The sequence below is a fragment of the Saccopteryx bilineata genome, chromosome 1 (genome assembly GCF_036850765.1).
Source record: "Saccopteryx bilineata isolate mSacBil1 chromosome 1, mSacBil1_pri_phased_curated, whole genome shotgun sequence".
Taxonomy (NCBI): Eukaryota; Metazoa; Chordata; class Mammalia; order Chiroptera; family Emballonuridae; genus Saccopteryx; species Saccopteryx bilineata.
This window is the reverse complement of record NC_089490.1, coordinates 206,223,200-206,243,646: the sequence shown is the minus strand read 5'-3', so window position 1 is coordinate 206,243,646 and position 20,447 is coordinate 206,223,200. Positions and strand designations below refer to the sequence as shown.

Below are 20,447 nucleotides of genomic sequence, written 5' to 3'. Positions count from 1 at the left end.
GAGGGAAGTTCATAGCACTACAGGCACACTTTCAGAAGCTAGAAAAAGCTCAAATAAACAACTTAACCCTGCATCTAAAAGAACTAGAAAAAGAACAGCAAGTAAAGCCCAAATGTAGTAGAAGGAAGGAAATAATAAAGATCAGAGCAGAAATAAATGACATAGAGGCTAAAGAAACAATACAGAGGATCAATGAAATTAGGAGCTGGTTCTTTGAAAAGGTAAACAAGATTGATGAATCTTTAAGTAGACTCACCAAGAAAAAGAGAGAGAGGACTCAAATAAATAAAATTAGAAATGAGAGAGGAGAAATAACAACTGACATAACAGAAATACAAAATATTGTAAGAAAATACTATGAAGAACTGTATGCCAAAAAACTAGACAACCTAGATGAAATGGACAAATTCCTTGAAACATACAATCTTCCAAAAATCAATCTGGAAGAATCAGAAAACCTAAACAGACAGATTACAACAAATGAGATCGAAACAGTTATCAAAAAACTTCCAACAAACAAAAGTCCGGGGCCCGATGGCTTCACAAAGGAATTCTACCAAATATTCAAAGAAGAACTAACTCCTATCCTTCTCAAGGTATTTCAAAAAATTCAAGAGGAAGGAAGACTTCCAAGCTCCTTTTATGAGGCGAGCATAATTCTGATTCCAAAACCAGGCAAAGACAACACAAAGAAAGAAAATTATAGGCCAATATCTCTGATGAATATAGATGCTAAAATCCTCAACAAAATATTAGCAAACCGGATCCAACAATATATGGAAAAAATCATACACCATAATCAAGTGGGATTTATTCTGGGGAGGCAAGGCTGGTATAATATTTGTAAATCAATCAATGTGATTCATCACATAAACAAAAAGAAGGAGAAAAACCATATGATAATTTGAATAGATGCAGAAAAAGCATTTGATAAAATCCAGCATCCATTCATGATCAAAACTCTCAGCAAAGTGGGAATACAGGGAACATACCTCAACATGATAAAAGCCATCTATGAGAAACCCACAGCCAACATCATACTCAATGGACAAAAATTAAAAGCAATCCCCTTAAGATCAGGAACAAGGCAGGGGTGCCCCCTTTCACCACTCTTATTCAACATAGTCCTGGAAGTCCTAGCCACAGCAATCAGACAAGAAGAAGAAATACAAGGCATTCAAGTTGGAAAAGAAGAAGTAAAACTATCATTATTTGCAGATGATATGATATTGTATATAGAAAACCCTAAAGTCTCAGTCAAAAAGCTACTGGACCTGATAAATGAATTCAGCAAAGTGGCAGGATATAAAATCAATACTCAGAAATCAGAGGCATTTTTATATACCAACAATGAACAGTCAGAAAGAGAAATTAAGGAAACAATCCCCTTCACAATTACAACCAAAAAAATAAAGTACCTAGGAATAAACTTAACCAAGGACACTAAAGACTTGTACTCAGAAAATTACAAAGCATTGATAAAAGAAATCAAAGAAGATACAAACAAGTGGAAGTATATACCGTGCTCATGGTTAGGAAGAATAAACATCATTAAAATGTCTATATTACCCAAAGCAATCTATAAATTCAATGCAATACCAATTAAAATACCAATGACATACTTAAAAAATATAGACCACATATTCCAAATATTTATATGGAACCAAAAGAGAACACGAATAGCCTCAGCAATCTTAAAAAAGAAGAATAAAGTGGGAGGTATCACACTTCCTGATATCAAGTTATACTACAAGGCCATTGTACTCAAAACAGCCTGGTACTGGCATAAGAACAGGCATATAGATCAATGGAACAGAACAGAGAACCCAGAAATAAACCCACAGCTCTATGGACAACTGATACTTGACAAAGGAGATAAGGAAGTACAATGGAGTAAAGACAGCCTCTTTAACAAATGGTGTTGGGAAAATTGGACAGCTACCTGCAAAAAAATGAAACTAGATCACCAGCTTACACCACTCACAAAAATAAACTCAAAATGGATAAAAAACTTAAATGTAGGCCGTGAAACCATAAGCATCTTAAAAGAAAACATAGGCAGTAAGCTTTCGGACATCTCTTGGAGCAATATTTTTGCTGATTTATCTCCACGGGGAAGTGAATTAAAAGACAGGATAAACAAATGGGACTATATCAAACTAAAAAGCTTTTGCACAGCTAAAGACAACAAGAACAGAATAAAAAGACAAACTACACAATGGGAGAACATATTTGACTATACGTCTGATAAGGGGTTAATAACCAAAATTTATAAAGAACTTGTAAAACTCAACACCAGGAAGACAAACAACCCAATCCAAAAATGGGCAAAAGAGATGAATAGACACTTCTCCAAAGAGGACATACAGATGGCCAATAGGCATATGAAAAAATGCTCAACATCACTAATCATTAGAGAAATGCGAATTAAAACCACAATGAGATATCACCTTACACCAGTCAGAATGGCGCTCATCAACAAAACAACACAGGATAAGTGCTGGCGAGGAATCCTTCTGCACTGCTGGTGGGAATGCAGACTGGTGCAGCCAGTGTGGAAAACAGTATGGAGATTCCTCAAAAAACTGAAAATCGAACTGCCTTTTGACCTAGCTATCCCACTTTTAGGAATATATCCCAAGGACACCATAGAACGGCTCCAAAAGGAGAAATGCACCCCCATGTTTGTGGCAGCATTGTTCACAATAGCAAAGATCTGGAAACAGCCCAAGTGTCTGTCAGAGGACAAGTGGATTAAAAAGCTTTGTTACATATATTCTATGGAATACTACTCAGCCATAAGAAATGATGACATCGGATGGATCATTTACAGTAACATGGATGGACCTTGATAACATTATACGGAGTGAAATAAGTATTAATAAATCAGAAAAAAAAAAACTAAGAACTATATGAATCCATACATAAGAAGGGACATAAAAATGAGACTCAGAGACATGAACAAGAATGTGATGGCAACAAGGGTGGGGGGTGGGGGGAGGGGAGATGGGGTGAAGAAGGAGACAGGGGTTGGGGGAGGGGAGGGGCACAAAGAAAACCAGATAGAAGGTGACAGAAGACAATTTAACTTTGGGGGAGAGGTATACAGCACAATCAAATGTCAAAATAATGTAGAGATGTTTTCTCTCAACATATGTACCCTGATTTATCAATGTCACTGCATTAAATTTAATAAATAAATAAAAAAAACAGTAAACAAAAATCCTAATGAATTCTGAAATAAAATAGGTCAAGATTCCTGATTCTCTTCTGGATTTGTGGTTATTGACTTACTTAAAAAATAAACAAACAAACAAATGAAACAAAAGATCTTCTGTTTCTTTTGAAGACATTGAATTAACATCAAGAGTATCCTCTCAAGTCGTAGGAAAAAGTTACTATATGGTTTCAAGCCTACCACCAGGTCCCTCTGGAGGAGGGAGCGTCACCAGGGCCAGTCTGACCCTTGGTCTGCTGACGTTTCGCTGTTGTGTATCGCTGAGGAGGGGACCAGGCTTTCGTATATTGTCAATGACAACATAGGACAAAAGCTCCCACCAGTCCAACCAGACAGCCGCCTCCAAATGGGAGCGGCCCCTAGAACCCCAAGACGGAGAGAGCGCCACCTCTGAGGACGTTCACTTTGGGGTAACAAGGCTGCAGGCAGGTGTTAGCTGTGGGGGACTAGAATTAGGTAAGCTTCAGACTAACCCTTTACATAGGCATCGAGACCACCACCTTCTGCTCCAGCCCCCGCATGGGCAGACACTGCAGTCCCCGCCTGCGGAAGGCAGAGGTATGCTGCGCAGAAGGCTGGCACATCCTGCCCGGCGCGTCCTGTAAACGCAGGTTGGCGCTTTCATCCCACAGCGTATCAGTAACATTTTTCCCCCTTTCGTGGATAGTGACACAATACATAGATACTCTGTCATTGTCAAGGTGACAATGCCTAGATTGATAGTATAGTAGGGGCTGGACCCCTCTGAGGATAGCCCTACACAGACTAGACAAGATGACACAGGGCACCTTCATCACCAGACAGGTTTTCTTTGGAACCACAATGCCCTGTGTGCAAGCGCCGTGGCTGCAGCCACGCTCGTCACATTCATGGTGGGACATCCAGCTGGTCCGTCCTGTAGAGGACATGGCAGCGATAGCATTACTTCTCCGGTGAGCCAAGGACGCTCATGGAGGGAATGCCTGTGGGCTCGTACAACCGGTAGGGACCACCCAGAGCAGACCACGGTGTGATACAGTCTCTTTTTAAAGCCAAGTGAGACCCGGAACATCTTAGCCCTTCATCCAGACCCGGGGTCCCTGCGGACCTCATGGACCATCTCAGTCCCTGTCTTCTGCTCAGGACTCTAACTCGTCCCTTGGCACCAAACCAGGGCTCTCAGTTCCACATCGAGGTTCTGCACCTGGCAGTGACCAGAGGACCAGGGGCTGTGTTGGGTCCTCCCACCCTGGACATGAGAAGATGCCACCAAACCCCACAGTGTCCCCCAAAGCTCTTGCAGGGTTGATGCTTAGTCATTCCAATGCGTGCGTCTATAGGTTTTCATTTTATGAGAAAAAGACAGAAGGGGCTTGGTTCACACAGTCCTCTCCGACCAGCACGAGTGAGCTGAGAGGGACATGGGTAGTGGCGGGCTGTGCGGTCCGGTTTCACGGGACGGCGAGCGGGTGGCCGGGTTGGTCCTCTTCCAGGCGCTACCTCACCTTCTGCAGCTCCTGCCGCAGCCAGGCGGGCAGCGGCTGACCCAGCCTGTGCAGCAGCCTGGACAGCTCCACGTTGTGGTCCCGGTAGTAGCCGGACAGGAAGGTTCTAGACTGAGAAGCAGAGGGAGAAAGGAGGCTGAAGGGAGTTGTGAGTTCACCACACCAGAGGGCGCAAGCTCACGATCCTTTAGAAAGGTGTCAGGACACAGGACCTGACACGTCTTTCCTCCTCCGTCTCCTCAGACTTCCCTCGTATTTTACCCATTGATGATGTCTGGGAGGAGTGTGGCTGAAAGGTGAGACCAGGTCTGGCCACATGGGGTGCGGCTCAGACACCGTGAGCCCCCCACCCCCTTCAGAGCAGGACCTGTGGGGTCTGCATGGGAGAAAACCTGGCGAGCATCTCTCTAACATAGGAGAATGAGATCTGCGTGTGGGGGCAGAGCTGGTACTAGGTCGACAGACATCAGCTAGACAAGCCCACCCTTCCACTCACTGTGGGCCCTTTCTGTGAACTTAGGCCGTGGCATCATAATAGAAAGAGTGAAGAGAAGTCATCATAAACGCCGTCGCTGACAATGAAAGAATATAACTTGCCAGCGTTACAAAAAATGTTTTCTCTCTTTGATCAGAGCCAAAAATAGATCTTCCCCCCAAAAAAGCCATTCAGAGCTGCCTGCCTCAAAAATGTGCTAGGGTCCCAGCGTCAAGGTCTCAACAGGACTGTTCTTGGGAGGCTTGTATTTCTAGTCAAGGCACAGTGAGGGTAGGTTCTTACTAGGGGGACCGTTTTCCAAACAGGGTATCTCCTGGTATCTCCACAGTCTTAGTTTACGTTTTCTTTTATTTCTGAAAAATGGCAGGTGGGCTTTGCCTCTGGGTCAGACTCACTTCCTGTCCTAAGCTCGTTGACTCTGGGTCTCTGACAGGAGACCTGAGAGCACACAGGCAGCGACAACCCACAGCGCGTGTGCTCCGCCTGTCATGGTCACGGTCACACCGTCCCTCTCAAGCCCTCCCCAGTATTCTAGCACACGGAATCTCTTTCTTCTTAAAACTCCCTTTTAGCGACTTCAGTGTCTTCCGCGGCCATGGCCTTGGCATGTCCGGGAGCCTCCTGTGCGTCCTCACCACCCAAGGACTGCGTTCTGTTCCTTCCCCAGAAGCAGACGGGAAACACTTCACGTCCGGGATAAGACACTTCTAGAAGCAGTGGGGACGTGACACTGATGTCCTGAAGATTCGAGTGATTTCTGAAGCCCTTTCTGAAATTCTCCAGTTCCAAGCTCTAGTTCGAGACCCCCCCTGGTCACTCCGCCGCCATGGTAACGCCTGCATCACTCTGCTTCCTCCCTTTGCCCAGCTGGCCTCAGGAGAGGTGCTCATGGTTTCGGGCATGCTGACAGCTCACTGCTACTCAATTTTAGTGACACCCCCCCACCACCAGCTCTTCCGCTGAGAGACTTTTTCCTGCTTTTATTTTGGAGTTTGTATAGTTGTCTGTACCTGAGTATAAATCAGGGCCATACCTAATTTCCCTCCTGTAGTAAATCTGGGTTCGTAACTATTTTTTCCGGTAGACGCTCTGGCATGTTGTGACGTAATAATAAATATCCAGTTGGTCTTTGTTCTGTTTTTGACACAGAACTCCTAAATCCCGTGGAATTTCCCAGATGAGGGACTAACAAAGTTGTCTTTTGTGATGTGCGAGGCAACTTTGGGACCTCACTCAAGGATGGGGCTGGTTGCTGGGACAGCCACTGGTGTGATTAGAAGGTGGGCATTTCTCACACCACCTCTGACCTCTGGGAGGGACGAGGGTGTATAGACCATCGATCACAGAAACCCTAAATGGGGGGCGTTCTGAGAGCATCCAGGTTGGTAAACACAGGAGGGGGCGCGGGGGGACCCCTGGAGGGCATGGGTGGGATGGGGGTGCCCCTGGAGGGCATGGGTGGGGAGGGGGCGCCCCTGGAGGGCATGGGTGGGGCGGGGGCACGCCCCTGGAGGGCGTGGGTGGGGCAGGAGAGCCCCTGGAGGGCGTGGATGCTCTGGGAACTGCTCCCCTGTTTTATCAGCAGCTCTCCCGTCTGGCTGTTCCTGAGTGACTTCCTCTGATAATAAATGGGTGAGCTAGTGTGAGCCCCTCCAGCAAATGAATCCAACCCAGGAAGGGGCTTGTTGAGACCTCTGACGTAGATCCAGTGGGTCAGAAGCCTGGGTACTGTGTGGATTTGTGACAGGCCTCTGTCACCAGCGGGTACCAGGGGAGGGGGCAGCCTCGCAGGACTGAGCCCCAGACCCATGGGCTCTGGTGCCTTCTGTGGGTGGATGGGTGTCAGGATGAGTCTGCAGGACACACAGCTGGTGTCTGGATACTGCTGGTTGGTGGTGGGTTAAACCTCCCATCACGTGTGTGTGGTAAGTGGTGCAGCAGGGAGGGCACAGGCCCTGGCACGTGTATTTAATATGCAGTGATCATGCTCACATGTTTTATCTAAAAGCACCTATCTGGTAACCACCGTAAGCACTTGACACATTTGGAAGGGGACACCGCGCAGTTAAGTATTGATGCTTACACTGCATCTCAGTGGCAAACGATGTCTACGGACATCTGTCCAGCACTGTCTGTCTGTTTGTCTGTCTTCTACACACACACAAAACTATTGCTAGGGAAGCGGAGGCAGAACCAGGAAGCACACTGCTCACACTTGCTTTGACAGGGTTTTGGGGGTGCCCCCCCCGGTTCCCTAAAGTCGGGAGAGCACTACCTCGGCATCCATGGGCGGGTACTTCCGGCCTTTGCTCTTGCCCAGGCATTTGGTCTTCCCTCCTTCCAGCAGCTGACACCAGAAGCCCTTCTGGGGGTCAAACCTGCAAGAGAGCCAGCGTGTCAGTGAGCATGAAGAGTTAGCGCTCTCAAAGGGTCCATGGCACTGGGCTGAGCATGCCACCCTGAGAGCAGGAGGGACTGTGCTCACCCATGCCCATCCCTGCGATGTCGTTTAATTCCCTCCTACACACGTCTAGTGAGCTGGCTCAAGGGTCGGAGGTGAAGTGCACTCTGTGGTACAGTGTGTAGCCTAGTTCTGCTGCAACAGAAAGTCCAACCGAGTGTTACAGTTGTGTACTGAAGTGCCACGTGGCGCCTACTCATCCGGGAAAGGTCACGGGCCAGTTGTCCAGACGACGACCACTCCAGAGGGCCTGTAGGATAGGTATTCACTTACTGCTGTAATTCCCTGTGTTAAATATATTATCAGGTTTCTTCGAAATCGTTCCAGCGGACACAGAGCGGGGCAGAAGTAGAGTAGGTGCACAGCGGTCAGGGCACAAAACAGAGACTTTATTCTTGTGTCATTGTTACTTATATTATAACATTAATATAAGTTTTCATAGGAACCACTGTCAACCTCCTGCCCTGCCCTGTGTATTAAAATGACTGAATGTGAGATATATATGTGTATATATATATCTCATATATATACATGTGCTGAGCACATATATCAGGACTGAGCCCCAGTCCTGATATATATATGTATATATATATATGTATATACACATATATATATGTATATATGTGCTTCTGTGGAGGTAAACATGAATTAAATTTTCTAATTTGTAAAAATATTATTTTTTTTTTTTTCATAGTTCAACATGTTTATACCTTTTAAGGAGGAAAATCAAAACAGCAAAATATAAGATATTGTGTTTTAGAACAGTTTGAGACACGGGCTGAGCAATGGAGCAGCAGCCCCAGACAGGCAGAGCATCGCCCTGTAGGGGGCCTGCTGAGTGGATCCTGGTCGGGTGCCTATGGGAGTCTCTCTGTCTCTCTTCAACAGAGTGTGGCATCAGTGACACGCTGTGACCTGCCAGGCGACGTCAGAGAAGGCCCTGACTCCCTTGGATCTCCCACATGTCACTCCCCCCCCTCAGAACACACCCACCACACCCTGACAACTCTTCACGGAGAGGCAACCGGAGGTTGAGGTTGGCCTTTGACTCATCCCCATCCAAGAGCAGAGAGGTGAGTGAGGATGAGGACAGAACAGGTCAGGTTGAAGGTGATGAAGGTCTTGAACGCCCCCCCTCCCAGAGACCCAACCAACCATGCTCCGTGTGGAATGGCTCCCTGTGCAAAGGTCCTGGGGCCTCCATACACAGCCACGGATAAAAGAGCAGCAGCACCTGGGTGGGAAGGACAGGCAGAGACGCAGTCTTGCTAGGGGATGAAACGCACACACCCTGGCCGTGACCTGGAATCCACTGGGTGCCCAGTAGACGGGAGACACCGGAGAAAGAGTCGATGACGGGGACAAAGCATGGCGCTCACACGGAGACAGTGCGGATGAGAAAGGAGGTTGGAGAAGGGACAGGGGACAGTGCCGTGAGGGAACTTCGGGACGACCAGAGGAATCACATTCACAATGTCAGGGGCCCCGAACCAGACAGCCTCTCTGGCAAGTTTAGCCAGACATTCAAAGAAGGTACCGACCCTTCTCAAACTCTCCCCAAACACTAAGGAGAGAGGAGCACTTCTGAGCACATGTTACAAGGCCAGCGTTACCCTGACACCGAAGCAGACCAGGACCCCACCCAAATAAACAAAGTTAAAGAACAATGTCCTTAAAAAACAGAGATGCAACCATGTCCACCCCAACAAGTCCAGTGGGACCCTTAACAGAATCCCACACCATGATCAAGTGGGATATATCCCAGGGTCACCAGGATGGTTTGACAGGCGCAAGCCAACGTGACTCCACCCAAAAAACTCTTAGAACGAACACAGGAATTCAGCACAATTAGAGGATACAACACAGATATTCAGAAATCGGTGGCATTCGATACACAAGTAATGAACCATCGGAACGAGATCAAGAAAGCAATCTCAAAAAAAAAAAAAAAAAAAAAAAAGAAAGCAATCTCATTTACAACAGGATCAAAAAAGAGTGAGATACTTAAGGAATAAACGTGACCAAGGAGGTTGAAAGTCCTGCGCACGGAAAAGGAAGCTTCTAGAAGATTCCACTCTCAGCCACTCAAGTCACACCCAGACATCACCGTCTTGCCCACAGAACCTAAGAGCTGATAGTGTGACGGTGGTGATGGGCTGGTAGGTTTGGAGGGCATGGTCCGCCGTGTAACCACCAATCGCTGGGCATGATACGTGATGATATTGAACCTGGTTCCCTAATTTAACGGCTACAGAGTGAGCATGAATGTATTGCTTTCCCTGCACTGCCTGAAGTCCTGCTCACTTTCCTGAGCTGACAATGGCCCTCGGGGCTTTCTTCCTAACCGCGAAGCACTTTGGGGGAGAGACCAGGTCTTCTCACCTCTGTCATGTCCACCCCCTAGGACACCACCTGCACCGAGCAGGCGTGCGAAAAGTTCACTTAACCAAACTTGTCCTGGGAAGAGCTCACAAGAGAGGCGATGTGAGACATGTAGTTTCAAAGAGGGACGGAATGGAAATGACCAGGACGTCCCTTCTAGGGCTTCACGATGTGTAAGCTCATAGCTGGAGTTAATGATGCCCCTGCTGGCAGTCATCCACGAGGGCCAGTAGAGGAGATGCAGCCCCGCAGGGGGACAGACTCACGTGAGGGTTTCCGAGTAGTTGTAATGAGGAGTGACCCCCAGGAACCTCTGGACTTCCTCCATCACAGTGGCTGGGTCAGATCTCAGCTGGTGTCCATCAATGATCAGCAGCTGTAAGAGTCAGACGTGGTCGCTTTTATGGAGAACCGAACTAAATTCAGTAGACTGAGTGGCCTCCCCCTGGTCCTGGGAGGACACCCCTTGTTCTGGTCTGTGTGACTGGCAGGAAAATGTGCCCTACTTTAGAATACATGCCACTGTGTATGACTCTCATGTCTCTGAATAGACAACAATTAAAACTGGCTCTAGGCATTGATCACCTGTCAGTAACGTGATTGTCAATCAGAATGAGACATATTCTCTTGATTTAGTGGTTCGGTAGAAACATGATTTTCTCTATCTGTTGTGTATTTGGATAATTATCCAGCCTGCGGAATCCCACAAGCTAAGCTGGGGCCCAGGGCTCAGCAATAGTGAGCAGCTGCAGGGATGGAGGTCACCTCTCCATTCTTGTGACAAATCTCCCGGGTTCTAAGCCACAAACTCTGGAATGGGGAGGACCCCTGGGGTGGACACTTCCTCCCATCCTCATTCACTGTTCGGTTCCTTGTCCCTGGAGCAGTCAGAGCACTTCCCCTTCTGACCACCTCACTTGCCAGCTGCTTCCCTCCCATGGCAGCCCCGAAGACAGGTGACAATCAGGGACATGCACACGGCATCCCACATGTGCGTGCTGTCTGGCTGGCTGCCCTGCGCCTGGTTGAGAGGTGTTGCCTGTGGGTTGCGGGAGGTCCCCTGGGCGAGGACTCACCACCCTGGGACCAGCTGCTGCCCAAAGGAAGGTCCCGAGGGGGTGTCCCGCGCCTCTCCCCGCATCTGAGTACCGTCAGGGCCGGGAAACGTGCAAACGTTCACGTTCCAGCCTCGGGTACTGTTGTCTCCAATCCTAACACTGCCCTCTGCAGCGATGATGTTCCTTCCCGGTCCCACCCATCAGCGCAACGTGATTGTGACCTAACAGAGAGAATGGTCCATTCCAAGACATTACCTGAGACGTTGCGAAGTGAGCCAGCCACCTCTCTATGTGGACTGCGTACCAGCCGGGCACCAGGCAGCGCCGCTGCAGAGCCTTCAGGTCGGACGGCGCCCACTGCCCCGTCGTGATGACTTCGTAGAAATTGAACCTCAGGGCGGCTGGGTCTTCGTGGGAGCGTTGGTGCTGAAACAGGAAAGTCAGTGGTGAGGTTCATCTTACCCTGTGCCTCAGAGCGGTCTGTGCACGTGTGTGTGTGTGTGTGTGTGTGTCTCCTTTATTTCATAAAAGTGATACCAACAATCAGCTGGTATGACTGTGGTGTGGAATGTGCCGAGACGGAGAGGCAGGCCTTGTTGGATTGCTGACTCCATGTAGAGCCTCCCTGTCCATCAGGTGACAGGCGGACAAGCTGGGTCTGCCGACTGTGGGGCCAGCTAGCTCCCTCTGCCAGTTCCACCCAGCACGGCCGTGACTCTGCATCTGGACCACCATCTGGTCCCACCGATAGCCCTGCCCCGCCCTGCTCCATCCACACACTCCTGTCTCCTGGTGATGACTCCTTTTCCCACCGGGATACAGAAGGAACAGCATCATTGACAGGTTCTTGGACCTGTGCCCAACAGAATGAAGTTGTTTCTCCGCAGGCTGACTGATGTGCACGCACCAGGCAGATTCCCTGGCATCCCACCCACGTTTTAATGAAATGACACTGAGCAGAACCATATACGTCGAGGACCTGCTGTATTTGGTCACTGTCTGGGTGCCCAGGTGGGAAATTTGAGTCAGTGTTGAACCTTTTTCCACCAGGTTCTGTGGATGTTGATCTCTGTATGTCTGCTGATGCTTCCCACTCCCTTGTTGCCCACCTGCTGTCATGGCGCCCCTGCCGTCACAGACCCGACTGAATGCTTCGCTTCCACTGCCTGCCCCGCCTCGTACCTGGTACCAGGAGTAGGCCCTGTCAGAGGGGTCAATGAGGATGGTGATGATCTTGGCTTTGGGGACCAGGGAGGCAGCTCGCTTGGGGGCTTCCTCCGAATGGAAGTAGTTGGCGCTCTTTTCAAACAAGAAGTCGCTGGTGATGTTGGATGGCGTTGGGAAGAAGTCCATATACCTGAGGGCATAGAAAGACAGTTCTGAAGCCGAGTGTTCTCCCTGCCACCCTGCGGGCTGTAACATCACGTGATCATGTTTGCACTCAAGTCTATCCATTTCTAACTGTCGGTGTTGCAGTGGTCGAAAGGGTGGCTCTTCTCTACACTCTGAAGTGTTCAAATGACCCTTTTCCAGGGAAGGAGGGGGAAGAAGCAGGTGGCTGTCATCATGGACCTAACCTGCCAAGGCTCTGGAAATAAAAAACAAAAACCAGAGCGATGAAGAATGCCTCGCAGACACGGTTTCCCTCTCTGTGACATTTGTTATTCTGTCTCCCCAATGCAAGGCGGGGGGTGGATGTGTCATCCACCATCCTGTCCTGCCGAACAGCTCGCGTGCTGTTTGAGGCCGCAGACACAAATATGGCCCTGCTTCCAGTGGTTTCCTGCAATTGAAAATCCATGTAGTCTTCTTATGGGACAGGGCACGTCACCAGAGCCCAGAGGCAGAGGGGACACATCTCTACTGAGAGGGGCCGAGATCTGCTCCCCACCCGCCTGCCTTGCACGGACAGGTGGGCTCCCGGGGGATGGAAACTGCACATCCACACCGCAGAGCGGTGCACCGAGGGGGACAGGTGCCCTGTGCATCCAGGATCGGGACATTGGGGCCCTGATAATCTCTTAGAAGATCAGGAAAGAGCTAGGAAAAGCCGCAGAGCGGAGATCCCCTGCACGTCCAGTTTACGCTACTTCAGTTCAGGAAGAGTATTGCAATTTTAAAATGCGTTGGCAATGTATCAAATGCACAGGGATATTTCTTTCATGCAGTCCTGTGACTAGCACTGACATGGTTTTGGAAACACGCTCTGTTATTGGCATGACAAATACTGGCTCCTGTCACAGGGCTCCGTGCATGGTCCGTGTGGCTAATGAAGATGTACGTCCCGGAGCATGAAATATGACAGCCTACTGATTTATCTGTTTCCTCCGGCGGCGGTGTGAGGACAAATTATGTGTTTAGTTAAAAAAAAGAAAAATTCTGGGCACAGTGAAATCATAATATGCTCAAGGAGAATTGAAAATACCCTCCTGAATAATTCTCATGGGAACACAGGCCATAATCCTCTGTATTCTATCGTACTAATTTACCAGAAAAAAAATGCGATCATTACTGCGCTGTCCAAGTCAAATGACAGGCCATGCCAGTTAAAGGGGTCGTCATTGGGAACTGCTGTCTAACTCCCCGCGGCGGCCCGTGGATCCTGCCGTCAGGTGGGTGCTGCGTCTCTCCCAAATGGCCGCCCGGCCAGGGGACCGGGGATCACACCCGGGGCCTCGTGGGCGTGACTGGCATCCCCCTCACCAGTCGATGCCCTTGTGGTAGTTGTTCCCGTTGAAGAACTGGACTTCCTCAAAGGTCCTGGGGCTGGGCAGGTTGCTGATGATGGACGGATGCATCAGAAGGAACAGGTACAGCGCTGTCGTTCCTAGCACGAGGGAGAGAGGGGGTCCGTGGAAGGAGAGAGGGGTGTCATTTTAGCTGGATGTTCTGCTCATCGCGGAACAGTCACTTCTTTATAGGGTCAGAGGGATGTCCTAAAAAATCAATAAGGTGGCCCTGGCCAGTTGGCTCAGTGGTAGAGCGTCAGCCTGGCGTGCGGAAGTCCCGGGTTCGATTCCCAGCCAAGGCACACAGGAGAAGCGCCCATCTGCTTCTCCACCCCTCCCCCTTTCCTTCCTCTCTGTCTCTCTCTTTCCCTCCTGCAGCCAAGGCTCCACTGGAGCAAAAGATGGCCTGGGCGCTGGGGATGGCTCCTTGGCCTCTGCCCCAGGCACTAGAGTGGCTCTGGTCGCGACAGAGCGACGCCCCGGATGGGCAGAGCATCGTCCCCTGGTGGGCGTGCCGGGTGAATCCCGGTCTGGCGCATGCGGGAGTCTGTCTGACTGCCTCCCTGTTTCCAGCTTCAGAAAAATACAAAAAAAAAAAAAAAAAATCAATAAGGTATGTTTCAGGTGACAGCCACCTACATGTGTTCTTTCGTTTGTTTGTTTTAATTCTATAGACATCAACACCTGATTTAATATTAGTGCTGGCCAAAAGAACCAGGCTGATGTTACAGTGGGGAGAGGGGTCCTTAGACGTTGGGGTCCAGTCCCCTCCCGGGGTCTGGTGAGTGGCTATGGCACCGAGCACACCCAGCACTGCACTTGAACCTGGTGGGTTCCCAGTTACTATCGCCTGCAGATTAATTAAATAAAATCGGACCATTCAGCAGATGTTGACTGGAGCTGCTCTGTGAAGATCTCTGAGGTAAAAGTTGGTGGAATGTTCTAAGACCTCCGCTTCCCTTAGTCTGATCAGGGTGAGCAGGGTAAGCCGTCAGCCCTGATAAACGAATTGATGAATTGATGATGGAGCTATGGGCCGACCTTCTGCAGAAAGGCATTCGGGCCAATGACGAGAGCCTTTAGGATTCCTGAGCTGAAGTCCTCTCCGACCCTGGTCACATCAAAATCTGGCCTGGACTCATGCCGGGTGCCTCTCTGTGCACGGGACCCCAGCAGACTTAGGATCGCAGTTTGGGCCCTGAGCCCAGCTATGAGCGCTTCCTGCGGCCAGGGTCCCTTCCAGGGCTTGGCCACAAGGAAGTGGGGTCCACATGCACCCAGTGGCTCTCGCCGGTCAGCACGAAGCAGCCAGAGGACCACTTCCTGTCCCATGTGTACTGCAAGGGACGCATGGGCCATGTGTACCTAGCTTAACAACTTTGCATGTGACAGGCATGTGACCTCCAGCCTCTGAGACCGCAGTTCTGCCAACGGAAGCAGAAGGAGAACTCTGGACGGCTGCGGTTGAACGGGTTTTAAGAACGATCATTTTCACATTAGAAAGCATTGTCACAGTATATAGAATATTACCATCCCATATATGTATGCATTTTAACTTTGTCTTGGAAAAGCCACAACTCAGCTAAAAGCTTTACCACTGCCATGCTGCCAGGTCAGTGTAAAATCCAAATGTGTAGGTTGCTGTCTCTATGAACACAAACAGCAGGAGGGGAACCAGATGTACACTGACTACCCTGCAGTGCTCTAGCAGGATGGACAAAGAATCGTGTTCAGTGACAAACGGTAGAAGACGTGTCTTTTAATTACAACCTTTAAACATAATTTTACAACATAGGGATGTTTTACTTCTTAACACCACTGCAAGGGAGTTGGCAGAGCATTAAGGCACATTTTAAATTTAATTTAATTTAATTATTTTATTTAGTGAGAGGAGGGGAGGCAGAGACAAATTCTTGCATGGACCCCAACTGGGATTCACCCAGCAAGGCCGCTAAGTGGGTTGCCATCTGGGGCCCTTGCTCTGTTGCTCAGCAACCAAGCTCTTCTTAGTGCCTGAGGAGGAGGCTATGGAGCCATCCTCAGCTCCTGGTGCCAACTTGCTCCAATCAAGTCATGGCTGTGGGAAGGGAGGAGAGAGAGAGAGAGACAGAGAAAGAGAGAGAAAGAGAGAAGGAGGAAGGGTGGAGAAGCAGATGGTCGCTTTTTTCTTTGTGACCTGCTCGGGAATTGAACCCGCTACTTCCACATGCCTTGCCGATGCTCTACCACTGGGCCAACCAGCCAGGGCCTAAGGTACATTTTAAATGATGACAACAAAGGTGACAGGCCTGGGGAGGGGAACTGCGGCTATAACTTCCTGCAGTGATACAGTTTATGTTCCCGGAGGGAGGGACGTCAGCACCAACACCTAACTGTCTGAATATTTCTGCTAACGACCTTTGAAGCAGTCTGTTTGCCAGATCACAGACACCTTGGCGTGGGGCGGGCCCGTTTATGGTGGCTGCCTGTGTATGCCACGCCCGTACCCTCGCTGACGAATGCGCTTGTCAAAGCCATGAATTCAGAACACAGCAACTCAATCCAAACTTTAATTAATCAGGACATGAGCAAGGTGTATAAAACTGTCACATCCTGGGGAAAGTATAAAATATTCTAATTGAAAGTGTCACCCGGTTGCTGAAATACTTTCCCTCTCTCGTCCTCTGGCACACGAAACTCTGAGGGGAAGCGTGCGCCCGGTGAAAACAAGTCCAGGCCATATTTATGCCTAATGGTTATTAAAAAACACAGAGACATAGACTATTCGAAAGTCATAACAACAGTGATTCTGAAAAAAATAAAATAAAACTCCTTCAAGGCTGATAGGCGGTGTAACATTGTCTGAATCAGGCACTTTTTAAAATCATTGAATTCAGGAGTTAATTAGGCAAAAGTAGAAAATTAAAAATCAGGGACCGGAATGTACACTCCGATTTGTTATAAATTTGACATCTGTTCAACAGTTTTGAAATCGATTTTTGTCACTTCGTCCCTAAGTCTGATTCACAGGCAGCATTGGGTCCCTCTGGGGACCGTGGCGCAAGGCTGGCTCACAGGTGGCAGGGGTAGGGTGGGGTGGGGGGGCAGCAGGCCAGGACCATGCCCGGTGATGTGACTGAGTTTTCACAAAGCAGGCCAGCACCACGGGGCAGTACGTTTCATGACAAGTGCTTGCGTGTGGCCAGCAGCACTGTTGGACAGGCTTACCTGTTTTCTGGGGCCCGATGACGAGGAACTTCGGTAAGTGGTCGCAAGTTTTCTCCCGGGACCAGATGTCCTTGTGACGTCTGTCGTCACAAGGGTTCTGCAAGAGGAAGGGTTCTGAAACCCTGGTGCCGTGACCTCCCGGCCGTGCCCATGGAAACGGCTCCAAGGCAGCATCAAACGCATGCCCTACCCTGGACCCAGATCAGACCCCGGGCGGGTTCTGGCTCTCTGATGTCGCTTCCATTAGGTTCATCTGGCATTTGGGACGTGTGTTTGTCTCGGTTCTGGCCGCCGAGAGCCCACCCCTCTGGGTGAGGCTGTCTGCATACCTCAGCCTGCACTCACCCACGCGGCACCTGGTTTGACTGCAGGTTTTTGGGAATCTGCTCTCCACCCTATGCCTCCCACTTTCCCCCAGGGGCTGGAAGGCCCACCTTGAGCTCCAGACTTGGCCTTCTCTCCCCTCCCTCTCAGTCTGTGCTCCTCTCCCTGACCCCACTAATCCATAGTCTGCCCCTAGCTGTGACATTTGGATTAATACCCGTGTGTCTGCCCTCTTGCATCATTGCCGGACAGCCGTGGCGAAGAAACGCCAGACCCCGCCTCTGCGCATTTCAACCCTCTCCTCTCTCTTCGTCCGGTTACAGTGAGCCCCGTCAGCGTGCAAATTATGACACTTGAGAATTAAAAGGGCCCTTCCATGAACATGATGCCATTTTTGAAATAGCCGTTGATTGACTTGTATCGATCATGTATAATAATTCTATTCAAAAGTCATGTTCACCAAAGTTCTTCCTAAAAAAACAAACAAACAATGGTATGTTCTTACACACATATTAAAAGTGACATCAGGTGACTAATCGTCCCTGGGTCACACTGATGTCCTCTCCTCAGTTCCTTAACCACCTCCTCCTCCGAGACGTCACCGAGGTTCCTCTGAAGAGTGGCTGTTTTCCTGTGACCTCACCCTTCCACTTTTCCACAAAACCACGAGTGATCCTTTTCTAAGGTGCTTTGTGCTTGGGAACAATGTAATGGTGTCCCGTCCTCCTCCGTCTGCCATGACGCTGTTCTGGAGTTCTCTGTCTGTTCAGTTGAGGCAAGCTCAAAGTAAATTCTTACTAAGGAAACACATTTCAACTCAGTATTTTTATATGCAGATGTCTAAATACTTTCACAGCAATTTTTCCATTTAAATTTGAGGATGCCTTTTTTTTTTTGGACAAGTCTATTTTCAAGGTAGAACTTGTCAAGTCTGTTGTCTCTGATTATGATGCTTTTGACCATTTTGCCAGAGACCAGGTCTGCAAAACCACAGACTTCTCAGCAACAATCCATTCTGGCTCTGAACATAAATTTTATCTCTTAAAAAAAAAAAGTAGGTGATAACATCAAGGAATGCCACCGTGCAAGTTCCACGTGGTTGGCATTCTTGACGTTATCACCTACTTTTTTTTTTACCTGCAAATCCCATTAAAGAACGCCGCATTAAATCCTCTATTTTTGTAGAATCCTCATTACCTAATTTGCTTAGTCTTGTCCCTTCTTGTTTTAAAGCTTGGTTTTTCTGAAAGATGGAGAAAAGCAAGGAAGGGGAAAACTGTGATTTAAATATTTTTTTCCTCAAAATAATATTTTTCTCAGAAATAACTTTCCAAGCTGATTCTCCTCAGTGTCGTGATGCAACCCACAAAGCCCTGGGCCACCTGGACATTCTGGAGAACGCGCTGCCTGTCACATGGGTGACACGATGCTGGCTGGTCCTGTTAGGTCACGTGGGACAATCACTCTGGCTGTCCTTGTAGACACGGGCACTCAGAGGGCGGAGACCAACCAGCAAAGTTCTGAGCCCGGCGTGTGGGTGGGCTTCAGAGGCTCCGGCGTCCGGAGCGTGCGGGCCTCCTCTCCAGAGTGAAAGTGTGCCCCTAACCTGTGGCAGCTGAGAATGAGCAGAGGGCTCCACAGGCCTCCGTGGGCTTGGCTGCAGCATTTTATGCTCTAGGGGATGCTGCTCTGTGTCACTGGCCGGGTCATGCAGAGCTGCTGGTTTTGAGTGCAACCCAGAACTAAGAAGTGCCCACAGGAGGCAAGGCTGAGGTGCCGGGCAGTGCTCCCTGGGCTGCACAACCCGGCAGACCCATGGTCCTCTGGCCGCTCTGGTTGCATAGGGTACCTAGGAGAGTTTTGGTCAGTCCTCAGACGAGACTCAGTGTGCTCCCCTGGGTGCTGCAGCAGGAGTGTCCGCAGACCACTTAGCAGGAGCTCCTGCTCCTGGGCCCTGGAAGGGAGGCCACCTGGATGCTGACCACCTGCTAACAGGAGGCCCTGGATGACCACATGGAACAGAGCTCACTGTCCTGCCCCTTGGTGGACAGTCGTACGAGCGAGAAACACATTTCCGTTCCGTTTAACTGCTCCACATTTGGAATGTCCTCTCTTGACAGCAGCATCGCCCGCCCTCTAACTCCACGTGTGTTAAAGTGCTGGTCGTGACGAGGTGAGGAGCTGGGTGTCGGAGTGAGGAGCACCGCATGGCTTGCTGCAGGGAGAAAGTCCTGCGACCAGAAGAAATAAAAGTCCAGCCGAGTAACAGGCCTGCCTGGAGTCGGGGCTGGTTCCCAGCACCAACACCTAACTGTCTGGATATTTCTGCCAACGACCTTTGAAGCAGTCTGTTTACCAGGTCACAGACGCCTTGGCGTGGGGCGGGCCCGTTTATGGTGGCTGCCTGTGTGTGCCACGCCCGTACCCTCGCTGACGAATGCGCTTGTCAAAGCCATGAATTCAGAACACAGCAACTCAATCCAAACTTTAATTAATCAGGACATGAGCAAGGTGTATAAAACTGTCACATCCTGGGGGTGGGGTGGTTTGCGGTGATAGCCCCATGAGGGCTGCGTTAGGCTCAGAACACCCCTGATTTATCCCTGACACTTCCATGTTCTTCACCATAGATGCCCATCTTTATTTAGACGAGTGGCTACGGTGGGTGTTTCCTCGGAACATATTCCCAGAGCACAATTCACCCCAGAGGAAGCTGGCGGGTTTACTCTGAGTGTCTTCCCTTCCTGCACGTGGGACGTAATATCATTGATGGTTCAGGAATATCCTGTTAGGGAATCTACATAGCCAACTCAGAAAAAGAAACTGTGTGTTTAAATTCCTATTAATAGGTTGGCTATGATAACATGTTCACATTAGGACACTATTGTGGTTGAACATTTTTGTAGGGCACAAAATCTTCTTTTTCCTTTTGTTATCCTTGGATTAGGTGCTCGAACTACATTTGTTTTGTGATGATTTTGATTCAGAAATTCCTAAAGTATTATAGCTTCGTATTTTGTTTTATTTGGTTTTAGGGAGCTCTCTGCCAGCAGCCTATCCACTGTGGA

General features: G+C 49.2%; 1 protein-coding gene across 1 annotated transcript in view; it reads right to left on the bottom strand.

Annotated features, from left to right (window-relative positions):
- Positions 1-3,118: 3,118 nt before the first annotated feature.
- The window catches only part of LOC136307309 (bifunctional heparan sulfate N-deacetylase/N-sulfotransferase 4), a 142,127-nt gene continuing 124,798 nt past the window's right edge, over positions 3,119-20,447 (bottom strand). The window contains exons 7-13 of the mRNA XM_066233960.1: positions 17,056-17,152; positions 13,823-13,946; positions 12,302-12,476; positions 11,375-11,545; positions 10,328-10,437; positions 7,494-7,596; positions 3,119-4,833 (exon numbers count right to left, since the gene is read on the bottom strand). Of these exons, the coding sequence (XP_066090057.1) occupies positions 4,714-4,833; positions 7,494-7,596; positions 10,328-10,437; positions 11,375-11,545; positions 12,302-12,476; positions 13,823-13,946; positions 17,056-17,152 (900 nt within the window). The 3' untranslated portion in view covers positions 3,119-4,713. The remainder of the gene's footprint in view (positions 4,834-7,493; positions 7,597-10,327; positions 10,438-11,374; positions 11,546-12,301; positions 12,477-13,822; positions 13,947-17,055; positions 17,153-20,447) is intronic.